Source organism: Artemia sp. Qi Xiang Cuo, chromosome 18 (assembly GCF_049724085.1).
Source record: "Artemia sp. Qi Xiang Cuo chromosome 18, ASM4972408v1, whole genome shotgun sequence".
In the NCBI taxonomy this organism is placed as follows: Eukaryota; Metazoa; Arthropoda; class Branchiopoda; order Anostraca; family Artemiidae; genus Artemia; species Artemia sp. Qi Xiang Cuo.
In genome coordinates this window covers 13740146-13766233 of record NC_142811.1, presented here as the reverse complement: position 1 = coordinate 13766233, position 26088 = coordinate 13740146, and the positions used below count along the sequence as shown (strand labels likewise).

Below are 26088 nucleotides of genomic sequence, written 5' to 3'. Positions count from 1 at the left end.
ACCCATATCGATCTTTACTATAAAAATGTCAAGCCTTCCAATCCCTTGCCATTATTAAAAAGGGCACTAGGCCTTTCGATTTCCAATCGAATGAACCCTTTTTGAGTTTCTACGCTTTCTGTAAACACCTTATATGCCCCAAAGGCATAAATTAAAACCCTTACCCTAAGGGCTGTGAGGGGCGTTGTCATCCTCAAAGACCTAATTTCCAGAACTTTCACTACGTTAAACAAAATGGCTATCTCAAAATTTTTATTGGATGTTTTTGTGGTAATGGTGGTCGTGATAGGGGCGTTAGTCGCTCTTCAATTACTTTCAACTGTTAAAAAAGGCACTAGCCCTTTCAATTTCCAATCAAATGAGCCCTTTTGAAGTTTCTACGACTACGCTTTCAATAAAGCCTTATATACCCCCTGGGCATAACTTACAACCCTTGCCCTGTGGGCAGGGGGTTGTCATCCCCAAAGACCTATTTTTTGATTGGATATGTTTCTTGATTAGATGTCTTACGGGGAATGATGGGTGTGAGAGGGGGATAACCCCCTCAGAGCCCTTAGTGCAAGGGTTGTAAATTATAACCTGGGGGCATATAAGGTTTATATAGAAAGTTGTAGCAGAAATTTCAAAAAGGGCTCATTTAATTGGAAATTGAAAGGGCTAGTGCCCTCTTTAATAGTCGAAAATGAGTGGAGAGTAATTAACCCCCTTCTCATGCCCACCATTTCCCGAAACACATTTAATCAAAGTTTAGAGATAGCCATTTTGTTCAACGTAGTTGATAGTTCTGGAAATTATGTATTTGAGGATGACAAACCCCCCAGAGCCCTCAGGGCTAAGATTGTAAGTCATGCCCTGGGGACATACAAGGTTTTTTATAGATAGCGTTGTCTTAAAAACTTCAAAAGGGGCTCATTCAATTGAAAATTGAGAAGGCTAGTGCCCTTTTTAATAGTCGAAAGTGATTGGAGGGTAACTAATACCCCACCCATGCCCACCCTAACATTTGCCCATTATGTTTAAAAACTAAATGTTGCCTTAAGATTAAATCAAAATGCACAGTATTAATGCTACCCTCCAATCACTTTTGAATATAAAAAGGACACTAGCCTTCTCAATTTTCAATTGAATGAGTGCCTTTTGAAGTTTTTACGAAGTTTTTTAGTGTCCTCCTCAAAAACATATTTTCTATCTGGAAATCAGCAACGCTGCACAAAATGGTTATCTCAAAATTTTGATTGGATGTGTTTCCGGAAATGGTGGGCGTGGAGGGGTGTTAGTTGCCTTCCAATCACTTTCGACTATTAAAAAGGGCACAAACCACTCCAATTTCCAATTGAATGAACCCTTTTTGGAGTTTCTACGACAACTTCTTCAATACGAAGTGCCCTGGTCTATAGGAAAAAAAAATAATAAATAATATATTGTGCCAACATTGTTCATATATGCCCCTGGGGCATAACTTAAAACCATTGCCCTGAGGGTTATGGGGGAGTGTCCTCCTCAAAAACATAATTCATATCTAGATATCATCTACGCTGAACAAAATGCCTATCTCATAATTTTGATTGGATGGGTTTGGGGAAACGGTGAGTGTGAAAGGGATTTTAGTTGCCTTCCAATCGTTTTCAATTATTAAAAAGGGCACAAGCCACTACAATTTCAAATCGAATGAGCCCTTTTTGAAGTTTCTATGACAGCATAGGCAGCGCGATTGCGCTGCCTATGATAGATGATTTTGAGTGCTTTTGCACCTTAGGTTTTAGCTGACTATAGTTGAGCTGCAGTCAACTTCAAGTATTTTACTGTCCGTAGTCCTACTTACTCTATTCATTTTAAATTCAAGCTTTAGTTTACTTTTTGTAACTCCTGTCACTGAACAAAGTTAGCGTATATTCACTTAAGGATGTTAGGAATTTGACTTGTGGATCTGTCGAACTTTTGACAAAAGGGGTCTTAGGATAGACGCAAGTCCTTATCCGGGTTTGAATCCCAAAATCTTTGTCCAATTCGTAAAAAAGCAACAAAAAAGTATATTTATAATTTGTGATGCTTTTTGTAAGCTTTTGAACCCCTCCCCGCCCAAAAAACCCTGGATACGGCCTTGGGTACAGGGACTAGGTTTAAGGTGGTTTGAACGCACAAGAAAAATACCATTCCCCTCAACAGAAGAACCCCCAAAATACCAGTTTATCTTACAGACGAACTAGTGATTTGGACTCAATCTGTTGACTGGCGTTCATCTCGAAAATAGTGCCGGAGACAGTCGTCTGTAGACCCACATTAGTAATAGTTGACTTGTTTTTAAACATAGCGGCATTTATTATTAAAAACAAAATTTCATTTAGATTAAAGCGTTCATGACAAAGTTTTAGAAGACTTGCTCTTTAGGTTTCGACTGTTGTTGTTGGATTGACTGTTCTATATTTCTTGTAATCAATTACCCCACTAGCCAAATTTAAAGCCCTCAACTAAATTTTCGGCCCTTTTAAACTCTTTTTTTACTGTTATAACAACTGCTCGATTTTTGTTATTCGGGCTTGTCATTTTAATATTTTGAATAAGTCAGCCATATAAGTCTTGTATTCAAATTAATGAGTGAATCTTTTAGAAAAAACATGTCCTTATTTAAAAGCTATGGAAAAAAGATAAAATCCAACAAAAGCCTTTCTGTTTATCTTTCAATTTTAAGTATACAAATCAAGTATCTGAATTTGAGATCTTTCCAATAGAGTATTAGCGCTCTTATCCATATTCTGGTTAAGCTCCAACTTTACAAATGGAGATATAACAAATTGAAAACAACACGTTTAAAAGGGAGAAAACTTTACGCAGACATTCAATCAAGCATAATTCGATTCCAAAGTCGAGTCCAAAAAAGAGATGAACGATGCTCGATTAAGTAAGCGGTTGGATATGTTTGATTAAGATGATTGATCAGTACAATGTGTTAATGGGCGTGGAGATAACCCTGGGAAGAAAATAAGGGAATAGAGAAGTTTTTGAAAAGTTATTAGGATAGATAAAACTTTTTCCATGGTGAAAATGATGTTTCATTCTCCAAATTTCTTACGCAAACAAGTGGGCACGAAGCTATTTACCATTTTAGCTACTTATATAAAAGTTCTAGTTAAGCTTGTGACTTAACTTTTATATAATTTGATATAATTGGAACGATTTGGAGCATGATTCAAATTACACATATTTTTTTTTTATATGAGGACAGCTGGGGTGAAAATTCTAAAAGGCCTTTGACGGAAATCCCTTTAATTTCACGTTTTCCCCGAGAATGATGGTAATGGGTATATGTTAATACTGTATTTCTGTTCGCTTTTTTTATTTTTTATTTTTCTTATGGGTGAGGTATATGATATAATATTTATTAACACTGAAAGCTGTTATGGGGCATAGTTAATCATAGGCAGCGCAATAGCTCTGCCTAAGTAAAGAATGATGTTGGTACAATATAGCCTACTGTTTATTTGTTTTTTTTTAGACTAGAACACTTCGTAAAGAAGGGGTTGTCGTAGAAACTTCAAAAGGGACTTTTTAGATTGCTAATTTCTATTTGTTGTCTCCTTTTTAATAGTTGAAAGTCATTGTAGGGTAACAACCCCCCCCCCCTCCCAAACCACTCATTTCCCCAAATGCATCCAATCCAAATCTTTAAATAGCCATTTTGTTCAGCGTAGTTGAAAATTCCAGTAATTATGTCTTTGAAGATTATAATCCCAGCCCTCATGGCAAGGGTTTTAACTTAAACCCTAGGGGCATATAAGGTTCTTATAGAAAGGGTGGTCCTATAAACTTCGGAGGGGATCGTTGGATTGGTAATCAGAAGTTCTAATGCCCTTTTTAAGATTCAAAGGGATCGGAAGGGAGCTACCCCTTCCCCCATAGACCAGATTTCCATTTTATTCAAAATAGTTCGAAGATCTAATAACAAGGCTTTTTGGGTTAATACAAACCACCAGAGCCTGGAGACAAGGGTTGTAAGTTATGCCCCGGGGGTGTTTAAGGCTTTTATAAAAGGATGGGTACATAAATTTTAGATGTGTCTCATTTGGTTGAAAATTTGCAATTATAGTTCCCTTTTAAGAGTCAAAGGTGACGGTGGGCAATTAGCCCCCTTCCCCTTTTTACCAAACGCACCTGATTAAAATTGTGAGATATCTATTTTACTCAAAATAGTAAAAAAAACAAAAAAAAACGCCACCAGGGTTGACATAAGCCCCAAAGCCCTGGAAAAGGGCTGTAGGTTATGCCCTGGGGGCATATTTTTAAGAGTCTCTTTTTAAGAGTGAAAACTGATTTGAGAGAAGCCAGAACCCCCCCCCCCCCCCAACTTCCATCATTTCCCAAGCCAAACACCCAAACAAAGTTTGTAGACATCTATTTTTTCATCATTGTTGAATGGTTCAGCAACCCCATTTTTTTTGCTGGCCACTACAGCAACCCCCCTTTTTTTTACTGGCTACTACTATTATTACAACTACCGCTGATTAAACCGCTACCACAAAAACTACTATTACTACTACTACCAATCACTAAAACCACTACTTCTATAGTGAGTACTACTAAGGCTGGGGACATTGGAATAAACACCTGAGGAAACGTTGAGGGGAAAGTTGAACTAAATTAAACATACTATGTGCATAAAGATTGCTTATTCCCTGGTTCTGTAAAATAATCCTTACTTGTTTAGTTTCCTCCACCCTTTTTGACCTTAATCCTTTCTTCTTATTCCAAAGCCTAACTTCTCCACAACTTTCTAAAATATATCTTTAGTTGGATAGCCCGTAAACTTTCTCTCCTATCGCTCAAGCAACCATGCCATGTTGCCTTACTAATCGGCCTAAAATCACCACTTAAAATATGTATAACTTAAACTTATATAACCAGTGGTTGCAGAATGTCAAACAAAGGCTCAATAGAAAGTATATTTCAAATTCTGGGGCCTTTTTAAGCAATAAGAGATAGTGCTGCAGCAAACTGGCTTTTTCAATGTTAGAAGACAATATTTTCACCAAGTGAAAATAAATCATCTTTAAACTATTAAATTTTAGAAGATACCCTTATTCTTATCAGCCGAAATTAATGCATTGTACTGATTAACCATTTTAGTCAAATAATTCCGATTGGTTCCTCAATCGAGTATCGTTCGTCTCTTTTTTGGACTCGACATTTGAATCAAATTGTGATTGATTGAATGTCTGTATGAAGCTTTTCTCCCTTTTAAATGTTTTGTTCGGAAGAAGTTTGTGAAACCTTTCAATTTTATTTATAATGATTTTGCAAAGGTTTTCAACCACTAAAGATTCAGAATGAGCATCCATATTAGTAGAAAGGCCTTATTGACTCCGATCAGTACATAATTTATGCATGTTTTTATGGTTTTCTCACTGAGAATGAAAAAACAGGATTTTTCTCACTTGAAAAAACAGGAATTTTCTCACTTTTATGGATGTTTCTTGGACGGTTATGAGTGCCGGTCAATTTATTTGATGTTTTTCATGGATGTCAACATCAATTTATGTCTGTTTTATGGTTTTTGTCAGTGAGAATGAAAAAACATGATTTTTCTCACTTTGATGGATGTTTCTTGGATGTTCTCACTTTGATGGATGTGCCTTGGATGTTCTCACTTTGATGGATGTTTCTTGAATGTTCTCACTTTGATGGATGTTTCCTGGATGTTCTAACTTTGATGGATATTTATTCGTTGTTCTCACTTTGATGGATGTTTTCTTGGATGTTCTAACTTTGATGGATGTTTTCTGTATGTTCTCACTTTGATTGATTTTTCTTGGATGTTCTCACTTTTATGGATGTTTCTTGGATGTTCTCACTTTGATGGATGTTTCTTGGATGTTCTCACTTTGATGGATGTTTCTTGGATGGTTATGAGTAACACATAACACATGACACATGACACATGACACATGACACATGACACATGACAGATGACACATGACACATGACACGTGACACGTGACACATGACACATGACACAACACATGAAACGTGACACGTGACACATGACACATGACACATGACACAACACATCAGACATGACACATGACACATGACACATGACACGAAACATGGCACATTACACATGACATAATAATGACGTAATCAACTAGGACAAATGGATTTTCTGAGAAATTGATTACATAATCGGTAGAACCCTATCAGGAGGTCGTGACGGGGTCCATATATGGAAATAGAATTACATAATCGACTAGGACAAATGGATTTCTGAGAAATTGATTACATAATCGGTAGAACCCTATCAGAAGGTCATGACGGGAGTCCATATATGGGCATAGAATGACGTAATCGACTAGGACAGTTGGATATATGAGAAATTGATTACATAATCTGTAGAACCCTATCAGAAGGTCATGGCGGGATTCCATATATGGGCATAGAATGACGTAATCGACTAGGACAGTTGGAATATTTCAGTAGTGGTTTGTCGTGGTTTACCATTTCACAGCTACATTCTCTTGATTTTTCAAAGTTCATTTTCGATTTCTTTCATTGAAATGCAAGAGTTGGAATATTTCAGTAGTGTTTTGTCGTGGTTTACCTTGTCACAGTTACATTCTCTTGATTTTTCAAAGTTCATTTTGAATTTCTTTCATTGAAATGCAAGAGTTGGAATATTTCAGTAGTGATATGTCGTGGTTTACTTTGTCACAGTTACATTCTCTTGATTTTTCAAAGTTCATTTTGAATTTCTTTCATTGAAATGCAAGGGTTGGAATATTTCAGTAGTGGTTTGTTGTGGCTTACCTTGTCACACGTACATTCTCTCGATTTTTCAAAGTTCATTTTGAATTTCTTTCATTGAAATGCAAGGGTTGGAATATTTCAGTAGTTTTTTGTAGTGGTTTACCATTTCACAGTTACATTATCATGAATTTTCAAATTTCATTTTTAATTTTTCTAGTTGAAATACAAGAGTTGGTTTATTTCAGTAGTTTTTTGTTGTGATTTACCATGTCACAGTTACATTCTCTTGTTATTTCAAAGTCCTTTTCAAATTTATATAGTTGAAATGCAAGAGTTGACTTATTTCAGTAGTGTTTTGTTATACTTTACCTTGTCATAGTTACACTATATTGATGTTTCAAAGTTCATTTTGTTTTTCTTTAGTTGAAATTCAAGAGTTGGAATATTTCAGTAGTGTTATGTCGTGGTTTACTTTGTCACAGTTACATTGTCTTGATTTTTCAAAGTTCATTTTGAATTTCTTTCATTGAAAGGGTTGGAATATTTCATTAGTGGTTTGTTGTGGTTTACCTTGTCACAGTTAAATTCTCTTGATTTTTCAAAGTTCATTTTGAATTTCTTTCGTTGAAATGCATGAGTTGGAATATTTCAGTAATGTTTTATCGTTATTTACCTTGTCACAGTTACATTGTCTGGATTTTTCAAAGTTCATTTTTAATTTCTTTCATTGAAATGCAAGAGTTGGATTATTTCACTAGTGTATTGTCGTGGTTTACCTTGTCACAGTTACATTCTCTTGATTTTTCAAAGTTCATTTTGAATTTCTTTCGTTGAAATGCAAGAGTTGGAATATTTCAGTAGTGTTTTGTTGTGGGATAACGTGTCACAGTTACATTTTCTTGATTTTTCAAAGTTCATTTTGAATTTATTTCGGTGAAATTCAAGAGTTGGAATATTTCAGTAGTGTTATGTTGCGGTTTACCTTGTCACAGTTACATTCTCTTAATTTTTCTAAGTTCATTTTGGTTTTCTTTCATTGAAATGCAAGAGTTGGAATATTTCAGTAGTGTTTTGTTGCGGTTTACCTTGTCACAGTTATATTCTCTTGATTTTTCAAAGTTCATTTTGTTTTTTTTTCATTGAATTGCAAGAGTTGGAATATTTCAATAGTGTTTTGTCATGGTTTACCTTGTCACAGTTACATTCTCTTAATTTTTCAAAGATCATTTTGAATTTCTTTCGTTGAAATGCAAGAGTTGGAATATTTCAGTAGTGTTTTGTTGTGGTTTACCTTGTCACAGTTACACTTTCTTCATTTTTCAAAGTTCATTTTGAATTTCTTTCGTTGAAATGCAAGAGTTGGAATATTTCAGTAGTGTTTTGTCGTGGTTTACCTTGTCACACTTACATTCTCTTGATTTTTCAAAGTTCATTTGAATTTCTTTCATTAAAATGCAAGAGTTGGAATATTTCAGTAGTGTTTTTCAGTTACATTTTCTTGATTTTTGTTAGGTTAGGTTAGGCTAGATCAAATTAGGTTAGGTTAGGTTAAGTTAGGTTAGGTTAGCCTACGTACGCGCGCGTACGTAGGTTAACCTAACCTAACTTAACCTTACCTAACAAAAATCAAGAAAATGTAACTGTGTCAAGGTAAAGCACACAAAAACACTACTGAATTGTTCCAACTCTTGCATTTCAACGAAAGAAAACCACAATTATCTATGAAAAATCAAGAGAATGTAACTGTGATAAAGTAAACCACGGCAAAAAACTACTGAAATATATAAGAGAATGTATTCCAACTCTTGCATTTCATCAAAAGAAATCCAAAATGAACTTTGAAAAATTAAGAGAATGTAAGTGTGACAAGGTAAACCACAACAAAACACTACTGAAATATTCCAACTCTTACATTTCAACGAAAGAAAACTAAAATGAACTTCGAAAAATATAGAGAATGTAACTGGGACAAGGTAAACCATTACACAACACTACTGAAATGTTTCAACTCTAGCATTTCAATTACAGAAATTCAAAATTAACTTCGAAAATTCAAGAGAATGTAACTGTGACTGGTAAACCATGACAAAACACTATTGAAATAATTCAACTTTTGCATTTCATCGAAAGAAATCCAAAATTAACTTTGAAAAATTAAGAGAATGTAACTGTGACAGGGTAAACTACAACAAAACACTACTGAAATATTCCAACTCTTGCATTTCAACGAAAGAAAACCAAAATGAACTTTGAAAAATTAAGAGAATGTAACTGTGACAAGATAAACCACGACAAGACACTACTGAAATATTCCAACTCTTGCATTTCAATGAAAGAAATTCAAAATGAACTTTGAAAAATCAAGAGAATGTAACTGTGATAAGGTAAACCTCAACAAAACACTCCTGAAATATTCCAACTCATGTATCTCAACGAAAGAAATCCAAAATGAGCTTTGAAAAATTAAGAGAATGTAACTATGATTAGGTAAACCACGACAAATCACTATTGAAATATTCCAACTCTTGCATTTCATCGAAAGAAATCCAAAATGAACTTTGAAAAAATAAGAAAATGTAACTGTGACGAGGTAAACCACAACAAAACACTACTGAAATATTCCAACTCTTACACTTCAACGAAAGAAAACCAAAATGAACTTTGAAAAATTAAGAGAATGTGACTATGACAAGGTAAACCACGACAAAACACTAATGAAATATTCTAACTCTGGCATTTCAATGAAAGAAATTCAAAATGGACTTTGAAAAATTAAGAGAATGTAACTTTGACAAGGTAAACCACGACAAAACACTATTGAAATATTCCAACTTGCATTTCATCGAAAGAAATTCAAAATGAACTTTGAAAAATCAAGAAAATGTAACTGTGACGAGGTAAACCACAACAAAACACTACTGAAATTTTCCAACTCATGCATTTCAACGAATGAAAACCAAAATGAACTTTGAAAAATTAAGAGAATGTAACTGTGACAAGGTAAACCATGACAAAGCACTACTGAAATATTCCAACTCTTGCATTTCAACGAAAGAAATTCAAAATGAACTTTGAAAAATTAAGAGAATGTAACTGTGACAAGGTAAACCACAACAAAACACTACTGAAATATTCCAACTCTTACATTGCAATGAAAGAAATTCAAATGAACTTTGAAAAATTAAGAGAATGTAACTGTGACAAGGTAAACCACGACAAAACACTACTGAAATATTCCTACTCTTGCATTTCATCGAAAGAAATCCAAAATGAACTTTGAAAAATTAAGAGAATGTAAGAGTGAAAAGGTAAACCACGACAAAACACTACTGAAATATTCCAACTCTTGCATTTCATCAAAAGAAAACCAAAATGAACTTTGAAAAATTAAGAGAATGTAAGTGTGACAAGGTAAACCACTACAAAACACTACTGAAATATTCCAACTCTTGCATTTCAACGAAAGAAAACAAAAATGAACTTTGAAAAATCTAGAGAATGTAACTGTGACAAGGTAAAACACAACAAAACACTACTGAAATATTCCAACAACCAAAATGAACTTTGAAAAATCAAGAGAACGTAACTGTGACAAGGTAAACCACATCAAAACACTACTGAAATATTCCAACTCTTGCATTTCAACGAAAGAAAACCAAAATGATCTTTGAAAAATCAAGGGAATGTAACTGTGACAAGGTAAACCACGACAAAACACTACTGACATATTCCAACTCTTGCATTTCAATGATAGAAATTAAAAATGAACTTTTAAATATTAAGAGATTGTAACTCTGACAAGGTAAACCGCAACAAAACAGTACTGAAATATTCCAACTCTTGCATTTTAACGAAAGAAATTCAAAATGAACTTTGAAAAATCAAGAGAATGTAACTGTGATATGGTAAACAATGACAGAACACTACTGAAATAATCCAACTCTTGTAGTTCAATGAAAGAAATTCAAAATGAACTTTGAATAATCAAGTGAATGTATCTGTGACACGGTAAACCACAACAAAACACTACTCAAATATTCCAACTCTTACATTTCAATCAAAGAAATTCAAATGAAATTTGAAAAACCAAGAGAATATAACTGTGACAAGGTAAACCACGACATAACACTACTGAAATATTCCAACTCTTGCATTTCATCGAAAGAAATCCAAAATGAACTTTGAAAAATTAAGAGAATGTAAGTGTGACAAGGTAAACCATGACAAAACACTATTGAAATATTCCAACTCTTGCATTTCATCAGAAGAAATCCAAAATCAACTTTGAAAAATTAAGAGAATGTAAGTGTGACAAGGTAAACCACTACAAAACACTACTGAAATATTCCAACTCTTGCATTTCAACGAAAGAAAACCAAAATGAACTTTGAAAAATCTAGAGAATGTAACTGTGACAAGGTAAAACACAACAAAACACTACTGAAATATTCCAACAACCAAAATGAACTTTGAAAAATCAAGAGAACGTAACTGTGACAAGGTAAACCACATCAAAACACTACTGAAATATTCCAACTCTTGCATTTCAACGAAAGAAAACCAATATGATCTTTGAAAAATCAAGAAAATGTAACGGTGACAAGATAAAACACGACAAAACACTACTGAAATATTCCATGTCGTGCATTTCAATGATATAAATTAAAAATGAACTTTGAAAAATTAAGAGAATGTAGCTATGACAAGGTAAACCGCAACAAAACATTACTGAAATATTCCAACTTTTGCATTTCAACGTAAGAAATCCAAAATGAACTTTGAAAAATCAAGGGAGTGTAACTATGACCTGGTAAACAATGACAGAACACTACTGAAATATTCCAACTCTTGCATTTCAATGAAAGAAATTCAAAATGAACTTTGAAAAATTAATAAAATGTAAATGTGACAAGGTAAACCATGACAAAACACTACTGAAATAATCCAACTCTCACATTTCAATGAAAGAAATTCAAATGAACTTTAAAAAATCAAGAGAATGTATCTGTGACATGGTAAATCACGACTGAACACTACTGAAATATTCCAACTCTTGCATTTCAATGAGAGAAATTCGAAATTACCTTTGAAAATTCAAGAGAATGTAAGTGTGACAAGGAAAACCACAACAAAACACTACTGAAATATTCCAACTCTTGCATTTCAACGAAAGAAATCCAAAATGAACTTTGAAAAATCAAGAAAGTGTAACTGTTACAAGGTAAACAACAACGAAACACTACTGAAATATTCCAACTCTTGCATTTAAACGAAATAAATTCAAAATGAACTTTGAAAAATTAAGAGAATGTAACTGTGACAAGGTAAACCATGACAAAACACTACTGAAATATTCCAACTCTTGCAATTCAATGAAAGAAAACCAAAATGAACTTTGAAAAATGAAGAGAATATAACTGTGACAAGGTAAACCGCAACAAAACACTACTGAAATATTCCAACTCTTTCATTTCAATGAAAGAAAACCAAAATGAACTTTGAAAAATTAAGAGAATGTAACTGTGACAAGGTAAACCGCAGCATAACACTACTGAAATATTCCAACTCTTGCATTTCACCGAGAGAAATTCAAAATGAACTTTTAAAAATCAAGAAAATGTAACTATGACAGGGTAAACCACAACAAAACACTACTGTAATATTCCAAATCATGCATTTCAATGAAAGAAATTCAAAATAAACTTTGAAAAATCAAGAGAGTGTAACTGTGACAAAATCAAGCACGACAAAACACTACTGAAATAATCCAACTCTTGCATTTCAATGATCAAAATGAACTTTGAAAAATCAAGACAATGTAACTGTGACAAGGTAAACCACGACAAAACACTACTGAAATATTCCAACTCTTGCATTTCAACGAAAGAAATCCAAAATGAACTTTGAAAAATCAAGAGAATGTAACTGTGACATGGTAAACTACGACAAACCACTACTGAAATATTCCAACTCTTGCATTTCAATGAAAGAAATTCAAAATGAACTTTGAAAAATCAAGAAAATGTAACTGTGAAATGGTAAACCACAACAAACCACTACTGAAATAATCCAACTCTTGCAATTCAACGAAAGAAATTCAAAATGAACTTTGAAAAATCAAGAGAATGTAACTGTGAAATGGTAAACCACGACAAACCAGTACTGAAATAATCCAACTCTTGCATTTCAATGAAAGAAATTCAAAATGAACTTTGAAAAATCGAGAGAATGTAAGTGTGACAAAGTAAGCCACAACAAACCACTACTGAGATATTCCAACCCTTGCATTTCAATGAAAGAAATTCAAAATGAACTTTGAAAAATCAAGAGAATGTAACTGTGACAAAGTAAACCACGACATAACACTACTGAAATATTCCAACTCTTGCATTTCAACGAAAGAAATCCAAAATGAACCTTGAAAAATCAAGAGAATGTAACTGTGTCAAGGTAAACCACGACAAAACACTACTGAAATATTCCAACTCTTGCATTTCAACGATAGAAATTGAAAATAAACTTTGAAAAATTAAGAGAATGTAACTGTGAAATGGTAAACCACGACAAACCACTACTGAAATATTCCAACTGTCCTAGTCGATTACGTAATTCAATGCCCATATATTGACTCCCGTCATGACCTTCTGATATTGTTTTACTGATTATGTAATCAATTTCTCAGATATCCAACTGTCCTAGTTGATTACGTCATTCTATGTCCATATATGGACTCCCGTCATGACCTTCTGATAGGGTTCTACTGATTATGTTATAAATTTCTCAGAAATCCATTTGTCCTAGTCGATTAAGTCATTCTATGTCCATATATGGACCCCCGTCACGACCTCCTGATAGGGTTCTATCGATTATGTAATCAATTTCTCAGAAAATCCATTTGTCCTAGTTGATTACGTCATTCTTAAGTCATGTGTCATGTGTCATGTTTCATGTCATGTGTCATGTGTCATGTGTCATGTCTTATGTGTTGTGTCATGTGTCATGTGTCATGTGTCACGTGTAATGTGTCATGTGTTGTGTCATGTGTCAAGTGTCACGTGTCACGTGTCACGTGTCATGTGTCATGTGCCATGTGCCATGTGTCATGTGTCATGTGTTACTCATAACCATCCAAGAAACATCCATCAAAGTTAGAACATTCAAGAAACATCCATCAAAGTGAGAACATCCAAGAAACATCCTTCAAAGTGGGAACATCCAAGAAACATCCATCAAAGTGAAAACATCCAGAAAAAATCCATCAAAGTGAGAACATCCAGGAAACATCCATCAAAGTATTAACATCCATGAAACATCCATCAAAGTAAGAACATGCAAGAAACATCAATCAAAGTGCGAACATACAAGAAACATACATCAAAGTGTGAAAATCCAAGAAACATCCATCAAAGTGAGAACATCCAGAAAACATCCATCAAAGTGAGAAAATTCCTGTTTTATCATTCTCACTGACAAAAACCATAAAACAGACATGAACTGCTGTTGACATCTATGAAAAACATCAAATAAATTGACCAACACTCATAACCGTCTAAGAAACACCCATAAAAGTGAGAAAATTCCTGTTTTTTCAAGTGATTAAAATCCTGTTTTTTCATTCTCAGTGAGAAAACCATAAAAACATGCATAAATTATGTACTGATCGGAGTCAATAAGGCCTTTCTACTCATATTCATTATATTCATGACTATCCTTCATATGGTAAAAACAAAAACAAAATCTTTTTCAATCAAAGGAAGGACTTAAAGGAACTATGAAGACCCGAATTTTTATTTTACAGTTTGACTAGTGCTTTACTGAGATCATATTAGAGGCAAAAAATAGGCTAGTTAGAAAGTGTCAGAATGCAGCGAACAAGCGTTATACTTATCGTCATACTTATCGACCAAGTGCAGCAAACCAAGTGCAGCAAACCGAGTCTTGTACTCATCGTTATACCTATTGTCATACTTATCGAGTAAGTGTAGCGAACCAAGTGCCGTAAACCAAGCGTTATACTTATCGTTTTACTTATCGTCATACTTATCGACCAAGTGCAGCCAACCATGCGTTATACTTATCGCCATACTTATCGACAAGTGAAGTGAACCAAGTGCGGCAAACCAAGAGTTATACTTATCGTCATACTCATCGACCAAGTGCAGCAGCGAACCAAGTGCCGTGAACCAAGCGTTATACTTATCGTCATACTTATCGAACAAGTGCAGCAAACCAAGCGTTATACTTATCTTTATACTTATCGTCATTCTTATCGACCAAGTGCAGCGAACCAAGTACAGCGAACCAAGCGTTATGCTTATCGTTATACTTATCGTCATACTTAAAGACCAAGTGCAGCGCACCATGTGATTAGTAGAAAAGGGGATGCCAGTCGTGACGGGTCACCACTGCTGCCAATTATAGTTAAGTCTAAAGGGACAGAATCACGTGTCTTTTTCAAGGTTAATCAGGGATGTTTCTAAGCCTAATGACTCCGGAAGGGACTCCATATATGGGCATAGAACCCATCTAAGTTAATTGATCCACGAAGGGGACAGAATTCCTGAGAAATTGATTTACATAATCGGCGGGGAATTCTATCATGAGGGGATTTCATTTTTAAATATGGCTTCTTTGGTCTTTAGGTCTGAGAGATAAATTAATATTCTATTTTTAAATATGGCTTCTCAGGTCTTTAGGTCTGAGAGATAAATTAATATTCTATCGAAGCCATAATAGTGTAAGTAGGAACACCTTAGATATTTTTAAAAAATTCATACGAGATCAAGACAGATTGAATATATTTTACACGGAAAATGGTTTCCGGGAAATTTCAAATGTGACAGCGCAGGGATGCCGAAAAAAGGAACACGCAGGAATTACTTTTAGGGAATTATTTGGGCGAAAAAATTAATCGGCATTTTAAGGATTTTTTGGGCGAAACAGTTTGAGACATTTTAGAAGATGATTTGAGGTGAAACTGTGGTCGTGTGGGGCCCTTTCCAGGTAAAACCTGAGGAACTCCCAAAGGGAGTTCCTCTCCCCGGGACTCCCAAAGGGCCCCTCTAACCCCCCACCCCCTGGGCCCCAAAAGCGACCCCCCTCCCACCCCCCTCGGGCCTCCAAAAGGAACCCTTATCCCGGGCCCATGGGCCCCCCAAACGGCCCTCGGGCCCCCCAAAGGGCTCCCCACCCCCCGGGCCCCCAAAGGGCCTCATCCCCCGGGCCCCCAAAGAGCCCCCCTCCCTAGTTTAGAGTTATAGTTTGATATTAGCATACAGTTTTCGTTAGAGTTATAGTTTAGTTTAGTTGTAGTTCAGAGTCTACAGTTTCAAGTTAGACTCTCAGCACTTAGAGTTTTAGTGAGAGATATAATTTATTTTAGTTTTAGTTAAGTGTTTTTGGACTTGTAGTTTAGTTTTAGCTAAACGTTTTAGTTTAGAATTTTAGCCTAGAGTCTTAGCTTAGAATTTTTCGTTGTACTTTTAGTTTATTTTAGTATTAGTTAAGAGTTTTAGTTTAGGGTTGTAGTTTAGTTTTAGTAAAGAGTTTTAGTTTAGAGTTGTAGTTTAGTTTTAGTTAATAGTTTTAGTTTAGAGTTTAAAATTTTAGATTAGAGTCTTAGCTTAGAGTTTTAGTTAGAGTTATAGTTTAGTTTAATTTTAGTTAAGAGTTTTTGTTTAGACTTTAGAGTTTTATTTTAGAGTTTAGAGTTTTAGTTAGAGTTATAGTTTAGTTTAATTTTTGTTAAGAGTTTTAGTTTAGATTTATAGTTTAGTTTTAGTTAAGAATTTTAGTTTAGAGTTTAAGTTTTGTATTAGCTTACAGTTTTAGTTAGAGTTATAGGAGAGGATTCCTTTTAGTTTAGAGTCTTAGCTTAGAGTTTTAGTTAGAGTTATAGTTTAGTTTACTTTTAGTTAAGAGTTTTTTGTTTAGAGTTTAGAGTCTTAGCTTAGAGTTTTAGTTAGACTTTAGAGTTTTAGTTTAGAGTCATGGCTTAGAGTTTTAGTTCTATTTATAGTTTAGTTTTAGTTGAGAATTTAGAGTTTTAGTTTAGTCTTAGCTTAGAGTTTTTGTTAGAGTTATATTTTAGTTTAGTTATAGTTAGGAGCTTCCGTTTGTATCTCTAGTTTAGTTTTACTTAAGAGTTTAGTTTAGAGTTTATTGTGTAAGTTCACAGTTTTGCTTTAGAGTTTTAGTTAGAGTTATAGCTTTAGTTTAGTTTTAGTTAAGAGTTTTAGTTTCGATATTCAAGTTTTAGTTTTGAGTCTTAGCTTAGAGTTTTAGTTAGAGTTATAGTTTAGCTTAATTTTAGTTAAGAATTTTAGTTTAGAGGTGTTGTTTATTTTTTGATAAGAGTTTTAGTTTAGAGTTTAGAGTTTTCGTTGCACTTTTAGTTTAGTATTAGTTAAGAGTTTTAGTTTAGAGTTGTAGTTTAGTTTTAGTAGTTTTATTTTAGAGTTGTAGTTTAGTTTTAGTTATGATTTTTAGTTTACAGTTTAGAGTTTTAGCTTAGAGTCTTAGCTTAGAGTTTTAGTTAGAGTTATAGTTTAGTTTAATTTTAGTTAAGGGATTTAGTTTAGACTTGAGAGTTTAGTTTAGAGTTTAGAGTTTTAGTTAGAATTTTAGTTTAGTTTAATTTTTATTAAGAGTTTTAGTTTAGAGTTGTAGTTTAGTTTTAGTTAAGAGTTTTAGTTTAGAGTTGTAGTTTAGTTTAGTTTTAATTAAGATGTTTAGTTTAGAGTTGTTTAGTTTTAGATATGTGTTTTAGTTTAGAGTTTTAGTTTGATATTAGCTTGCAGTTTTATTTAGAGTTGTAATTTAGTTTAGTTTCAGCTCAAAGTCTAAAGTGTCAAGTTAGACTATCAGCGCTTAGAGTTTTAGTTAGAGTTATATTTATTTTAGTTTTAGTTAAGTGTTTTTGGACTTATAGTTTAGTTTTAGCTAAACGTTTTAGTTTAGGGTTTTAGCCTAGAGTCCTAGCTTAGAGTTTTTCCTTGCACTTTTAGTTTTGTTTAGTCTTGGATAAGAGTTTTAGTTTATAGTTTCAGTTTGGTATTAGCTTAAAGTTTTAGTTAGAGTTATAGTAGTTAAGAGTTTTAGTTTAGAGTCTTAACTTAGAATTTTAGTTAGAGTTATAGTTTAGTTTAGTTGTAGTTAAGAGTTTTTGTTTAGAGTTTAGAGTCTTAGCTTAGAGTTTTAGTTAGAGTTTAGAGTTTTAGTTTAGAGTCTTAGCTTAGAGTTTTAGTTCTATTTATAATTTAGTTTAGTTTTTTTTGAGAATTTTGAGTTTTAGTTCAGAGTCTTAGCTTAGAGTTTTTGTTATAATTATAGTTTAGTTTAGTTTTAGTTCGGAGCTTTAGTTTGGATCTCTAGTTTAGTTTTAGTTAAGAGTTTTAGTTTAGAGTTTAAAGTTTTAATTTACAGTTTTACTGTAGATTTTTAGTTAGAGTTATAGTTTTAGTTTAGTTTTAGTTAAGAGTTTTATTTTGGATATTGGAGTTTTAGTTTTGAGTCTTAGCTTAGAGTTTTAGTTAGAGTTATAGTTTAGTTTAGTTTTAATTCAGAGTTTTAGTTTAGAGTCTTAGCTTAGAGTTTTAGCTAGAGTTACAGTTTAGTTTTGTTAGTTTTGTTCTAAAACTCTAAGTGCTGAGAGTCTAACTTGAAACTCTAGACTCTGAACTACAACTAAACTAAACTATAACTATAGCTAAAACTGTAAGCTAATATCAAACCAAAACTCTAAAATAAAACATATCTAAAACTACACAGCAACTCTAAACTAAAACTAAACTAAACTACAACTCTAAACTAAAACTCTTAACTAAAACTAAACTATAACTCTAAACTGAAACTCTTAACAAAAATTAAACTAAACTATTACTCTAACTAAAACTCTAAATTCTAAACTAAAACTCTAAAGTCTATACTAAAACTCTTAACTATAATTAAACTAAACTATAACTCTAACTAAAACTCTAAGCTAAGACTCTAAGCTAAACTCTAAACTAAAACTCCTAACTAAAACTAAACTACAACTCTAAACTAAGACTCTGATTTGTAATTGGTTTCTCGATCACTCTGGAAATGCCCCCTTCCGTGACAATTTTTACTGGAAATCAAAACACGCGGAAAATAGTCCCTGGATAATTCCCCCGGAACATTTCCATGCAAAATTGAGTTGGCAAAGATAATGTAAGAGAATTAACAAGAATTTCGTATAAAAATTGTGTCAAATCTTCCCAGTGTAAAATTTACCATGGAAAATTCACCCCCCCCCATATTTCCCTCCCCGAGAAAAATTCTCCCTATGGAAACCCATCCCAAGCAACCCCCCCCCCCTCACGAAAAATGTTGTAACAATGAAATAAAAGAAGAAATGTGTAAACAATGGGCAAATTTCATAATTTACAGACCTCTCTCAACGGGCTGTGGGTGTACGAACGAGGATTCCCTACACAAGTTTTTTTTTCAACTCCACTTTTTCAACCAGACTGGTTTTTTAGACAACACCCATTTTTGAGGGGCCAATCAGAGACAGCGGAGGTTGCTCAATATACGATAACTTGATTGGTGATTGGTTACACACCGCGACGGCACATACATAGTGAGAGAGACATGCAAAGTGGACATAGCTTTATTTCATATTTTAAGGTTAATTTAGACGAGGTTACGTGCGCGCACGTAACCGCGTCTAAATTAACCTTAAAAAATGAAATAAAGCTAGGTCGACTTTGCATGTCTCTCTCACTATGTATGCACCGTTGCGGTGTGTAACCCATCACCAATAAAGTTATCGTATATTGAGCAATCTCCGCTGTCTCTGATTGACCCCTAAAAAAAATGGGTGTTGTCTAAAAAACCAGTCTGGTTGAAAACGTGGAGTTTTCGTACTGCTCACTTTTTGCAATGTGTAGGAACCAGTGGGGAATCCCCGCTCGTTTGGAAAGGTACTAAGGAAAGGTAAGCAAATAGCATGTAGTTTCAAAACGTATTTAATCATGTGTAGAGGTCCCATAGAATAAAATTTCTGTATTGTGCATGCAAACGGCGAATTCAAGAATGAGTTTGTTACTTACTTAGAATTTTGTCATAATATCTTGAGTGAAATGTCATTTTTTTTTGTATCCAAGAGTTGAAATCAATAAAGAGTTTGTTACTTACTTTCCATTTTTGTTTTATAATTCCTTGAATGAAATTTCCGTATTGTGTATCCAAATGGGGACTTCGAGAAAGTGATTGTTACTTACCTGGAATTTTCTCATAATTTCTTGAATGAAATTTCCGTATCGTATTGCGTATCCAAGAGGGGACTTCAAGAAAGAGATTGTTACTTACTGAGAATTTTCTCATAATTTCTTGAATGAAATTTCCGTATTGTGTATCCAAGAGGTGTATTCAAGAAAGAGTTTGTTACTTACTTACAATTTTTTTATAATTTATTGAATGAAATATCTGTATTGTGCATCCAGGAGGAGAGTTCAAGAAACAGTTTGCTACTTACTTACAATTTTTTCATAATTTCTTGAATGAAATTGCTGTATTGTCTGTCCAGGAAGCAAGTTCAAGAAAGAGTTTGTTTGCAATGTTTTTCATAATTTCCTGAATTAAATTTCTGTATTGTGCATCCCAATGGCGAATTCAAGAAAGGGTTTGTTATTTACTTAGAATTTTGTCATAATTTCTTGAATGAAATGACTTTTTTATTTATCCACGAGGGGAATTCAAGAAAGAATTTGTTACTTACTTACAATTTTTTCATAGCTACTTAAATGAAGTTTCTGCATTGTGTGTCCAATAGGTGAGTTCAGGAAAGAGTTTGTTACTTGCTTACAATTTTTTCATAATTTATTGAATGAAATTTCCGTATTGTATATCCAGGAAGAGAAAACAATAAAGAGTTTGTTACTTACTTGCGATTTTTTCATAATTTCTTGAATGAAGTATCTGTATTGTGTATCCAAGAGGTATAATCAATAAAGATTTTGTTACTTACTTACAAATATTTTCATAATTTCTTGAATGAAATTTTCGTATTGTGTAATCAAGAGGGGACTTCAAGAAAGAAATTGTTACTTAATGAGAATTTTTTATAATTTCTTGAATGAAATTTCTACGTCGTGTATCTAAGACGTGAAAACAATATAGAGTTTGTTACTTACTTAGAATTTTGTCATAATTTATTGAACGAAATGTCTTTTTGTTTATCCAGCAGGTGAATCCAAGAAAGAATTTATTACTTAATTAAAATTTTTTCATAATTTCTTTCATGAAATTTTTGCATTATCCATCCAAGAGGTGACTTCAAGAAAGAATTTGTTACTTACTTACTTACAACTTTTTCATAGTTTCTTTAATGAATTTTCTGAATTGTGTGTCCAAGAGGTGACTTCAAGAAAGAGTTTGTTACTTACTTAGAATTTTGTCATAATTTCTTGAATGAAATGTCTTTTTTATTTATCCAGGAGACGAATTCAAGAAAGAATTTGCTACTTACTTACAATTTTTTTTTCATAATTTCCATAAATAGAATTTCTGTATTGTGTATCCAAGAGGTGAATTCAATAAATAGTTTTTTACTTTCTTTCAATTTTTTTTCATAATTTCCTGAATTAAATATCTTTATTGTATATCTACGAGTTGGATCCAAGAGAGATTTTGCCACTTGCTTAAAATTTTTTCATAATTTCTTAAATTAAATTTCTGTATTGTATAACCACGAGGTGAATTCACGAGATAATTTTTAACTTAAATACAATTTTTTTTCATAATTTTATTAGTTAAATGTCTTTATTGTTTATCCAAGAGGTGAATTCAAGAAAGAGTTTGTTACCTACTTACTTACAATTTTTTTCATAATGACATATCCAACCACGGATGCTGATATAGAATTTATTCATTCTGATACGAAGATTTTGTGAATGTTATCCCATGTGTTTGACAATAGATGTATGCAAATTCTTTTTCTTACATCTCCGACGTTTTATTAGACATTCTAAACGTTTGATATGCTAGCTTACTCTAAAAATAATGAACACATAACAATGTAATGCATAATAAATTTTTAATGAAATAATGCTATGTAGAATATTAATAAAAAAAAAATATATTATGATACATTATTAATATCGATGATTAACTTTGGACATTTTGAATCTGTTCCATAAAATAGTTCACCATGTTCTCTCTTGATATTATTGCTATTGTCTTCTCTTAGTTCGTAATCAGTAGAATAATCATTATTCCATTTTGCGTCATACACAATTTTTACTGGTGTCACATCAACAGGCTCAATATGCTTTTCGTCTTTGGTATTATTTGGTTCATTGACTGTTTGATCAATGGCAGTAACGTTTGCTGGTGATTTTTTTTCATCGATTCATCTTTATAATCTTTAGTAATATTTTCTACCAATGCCCTTTTAATTTTTCTTTGAACTTCACTAACTATTACCACATTATTTTTACACAAGTAACGGTTTCGATACATAGACAAAATATGGTTTACACTATTAGTAGAAGAGCAGGCCTTTTTTTTATTGACCTTCAGTTGGATGCTAATACCCGAAAGCTGACGATTTGATGTATCAGTAGGTAATGTGTTACCTGCAAAAGTAGCAAGGAGTTGTCCTCTATCATCAACGATTATTTTTGTGTTGGCATTCTCTTTGAGTGCAATCATCTCTGGAGATCTCAATCTCGCATAACTACCAACATAAGAGTTGAATTTTTTCGGTATTCCAAAGAAATTTAATTCCTTACTGTCATGACAACGCATGCATACATTTCCAATAGTGCTACCACTTGTACTTGTTTTATAGTTTAAATACTTCACCTTGTCGGTATTCAATGCTACAATATCCTTGTTATGTGAACACACTTTATTAAAATGGTCCATCTTCACTTTTTTTAAAGATATGACTTATGTGTTTATCGTTCCACTGCGTAAAAAATACTGATTTAATACATGCAATAAACTAGGTAGTGTCGATAACCGGCCATAGAGCAATAATGGGAAAGCCACATCGTGTCTCTGGGCAAGCATAGAGTGCAATTGTTAGAGCCATATAAATATCTGTCGAGGAGGTATCATTAGCAATAACCTACTTCTAATGAAGCATATCAAGTCACCTGTTTACCGGGTCCTAAATAACTACCATTTTGACCCCCCCTAGCATTATATTGGCTTACACTGAAAATAATTGAACGGGAAAGCCCTAGAAAGTTCGGAAAAACATGATAGCCTTATTTATAGTGAAGTGTTTCTTAGTCGTATGTTTACCCGAATATTTAACAAGTACCATTTTTCCATACCATCCATAAAACTCAATTCCTCCTAGAATTATTTAAACTAAATAGTTACCCCCGCCCTAAAAAGTTCGGAAAAACACCATAGCCTTATTTATAGTAAAGCGTTTCTTAGTCGTATGTCTACCCGAATATATAACAAGTACCAATTTTCCATACCATCCATAAAACTCAATTCCTCCTAGAATTATTTAAACTAAATACTTACCCTCGCCCTAGAAAGTTCAGAAAAACACGATAGCCTTATTTATAGTGAAGCGTTTCATAGTCGTATGTGTACCCGAATATTTAACAAGTACCATTTTTCCACACCAGCCACAAAACTCAATTCCTCCTAGAATTATTTAAACTAAATAGTTACCCCCGCCCTAGAAAGTTCGGAAAAACACGATAGCCTTATTTATAGTGAAGCGTGTCTTAGTCGTATGTCTACCCGAATATTTAACAAGTACCATTTTTCCATCTGTTTAAGTATGAACTCCAATTTTTTCCAACGAGACTATGCAACTCAACCGCATTTAGCTAATCCCCGTGTAACTGAATCCGCATGTAACTGAACCCCCGTGCAACTGAACCCTCGTGCAACTCAACTCCCGTGCAACTCAAGCCTCATTTAACTAAACCCCCGTGCAACTGAACCCCCCATGTAACTGAACCCCTGTATAACCGAAACCCCGTACAACTGAACCCCCGTGCTACTGAACCCTCGTGCTACTGAACCCTCGTGCAACTCGACCCCATTTAACTAACCCCCCGTGTAACTGTACCCCCTTTAACTGAACCCTCGTGTAACTCAACCCTCCATGCAACCCATCTCCCTCAAAACACTTTTCATCCATTTCTTGTTAAATTTTTTTAATTTCTAAACTATTTTAAACTGACAATACTCTCCAAAACATCACTTGTGTATTATACAGTACACAATCACCCCATCTCCTCCAATTCGCAAATCCCATTACCCCTTTTTTGCAAATGTTAATCAAACATTTCCGAGTGTAAAACCATTTCCATAAAAATAGCTCTTAATAGAACTTTTTTAAGCGTGAACTCATATTTTTCAGACGAAATTATAGAAACACACTACTCTGTTTCAATTGTGTACATTTTTCACATTTTCTGATTCAAAAGTGTATCTTCAGTCAGAAAAGCATAGTTTAGATTCAAAAATGAACCATTTCTATAGCAATAGCTCTTAATAGAACTTTTTAAGTATGAACTCCAATTTTTTCCAACGAGACTATGCAACTCAACCACATTTAATTAATCCCTGTGTAACGGTATCCACATGTAACTGAACCCCCCGTGCAACTGAACCCTCGTGCAACTCAACCCTCGTGCAATTCAAGCCCCATTTAACTAAACCCCGTGCAACTGAACCCCCCATGTAACTGAACCCCTGTATAACCGAAACCCCGTAAAACTGAACCTTCGTGCTACTGAACCCTCGTGCTACTGAACCCTCGTGCAACTCGACCCAATTTAACTAAACCTCCGTGTAACTGTACCCCCTTTAACTGAACCCTCGTGCAACTCAACCCTCCATGTAACCCGTACCCATCAAAACACATTTCAGCCAGTTCTTGTTAATTTTTTTTTTATTTATAAAATTTTTTTAAGTTACAATACTCTCCAGAACATTACTAGTGCATTATAAAATACACTATCATTCCATCTCCTCCAATACGCAAATCCCATTACCCTTTTTTTGCAAATGTTAATCAAACATTTCCGATTGTAAAAGCATGTTTAACCATCTTGCTTGGAAAGGTATCCATAAGTACATGCTCTGAAAAGGTGCCAAGGAACGTAATCTCCCCAAACACGTCAATCAAACAATTAAAAAATGTGGGTTCTTTATATCATACCAGTTTTGTTTTTTTAAGAATGTACACGTGAATTCATGACGTACATTCATTGTGCAATTGACAACAAAAACTGAAAAAAACCTGTTTGCTTTAAATTATATTATTACGACCAAACTCTCAAAACATGCTTGACTACATTATACATTGCCAAGTTTAAAAAACCTCGACTTTAATGTGCCAACTTTTAAAATATTCACGCGTGAGTGTAGTGTCTCAGCCATGGCTTTTCCTTGCGCAATTCATGTGTAATTGCATGTAAGTTTCGTGGTGCCTATTGCCTCAGGTGTATGTTTCCATGTAAGTTTCAGACTGTGTATACCCTCAGGTGTAAGTTTCTATGTAAGTTTCGGAGTGCCTATTAGCACACTTCTGTTAAACAAAGTTTCAAGATATTTAACTGAAGTTTCAAGTGAAGATATTTAACTGAAGTTTCAAGTAATAACTGAATATTTTAAGCGAACTGTCAGTATTTTTATGGTTGGATAATGGATGTTTTATGTTTGGCATCATGACTTCTGAAACTGGGATATCCATATGCTTACGATAAGCATATGGACATAATCATATGCGTATGCGTTTGATATTAAGTTGATTAATCATCTCTGATTTTTCATTTGATAGCACTTAGATAACTAATTCCCCTTTAAAGCGTCCCTATCCCTAGTTCTCGATTCCAGTTGTGTTTTGTTTTCTTTGCCTCACACAAGCTTCTAGCATGAAAATTTCCATTATTTTGTACTCATTTAGCACAGAAAATTGATGGATTGACTGCATATTTGACCTGGTGTCACACGGAGCCGTCCGGCGCACAAATGGTGATTGTGTGCTCTCTACAGCACTGTAATTTTTGTCAGTGTCTGAGAATTTACATGAGAATGATCTCTCCTTTGCATTCCGATATCATCAGTTTCATATAATGAGATCATAATTTAAATAACCTACGGGAGACACCATGCTATACCGTCAACGTTAGGTTAGATGACGTCAGTTTATGACTATAGTTGACGCTACACTATTCACTGCGATTAAAATTGTCTTCTTAAGTCTAATAATCTCTGTGGAATTTTAAAGCAACCCAATAGCTTTAGCTTCAACCGAGAATATACGATACTTATGTGTATCGTTGATTTCGGTATTTTTAATTATATCCGTTAACTGAGCCAAAGTGATTACGCTGCTTA

The 26088-nt window shown here is 33.7% G+C and overlaps 2 protein-coding genes across 2 annotated transcripts in view; one reads left to right on the top strand and one right to left on the bottom strand.

Moving 5' to 3' along the window:
- The window catches only part of LOC148941223 (neuroligin-4, Y-linked-like), a 36040-nt gene extending 20966 nt beyond the window's left edge, over positions 1-15074 (bottom strand). Inside the window, exon 1 of the mRNA XM_089104547.1 lies at positions 14779-15074. Coding sequence (XP_088960673.1) covers positions 14779-15074 — 296 coding nt within the window. The remainder of the gene's footprint in view (positions 1-14778) is intronic.
- LOC148941222 (neuroligin-1-like) overlaps positions 1-26088 on the top strand; it is a 421037-nt gene that overhangs the window by 222158 nt on the left and 172791 nt on the right. The window lies entirely within an intron of this gene.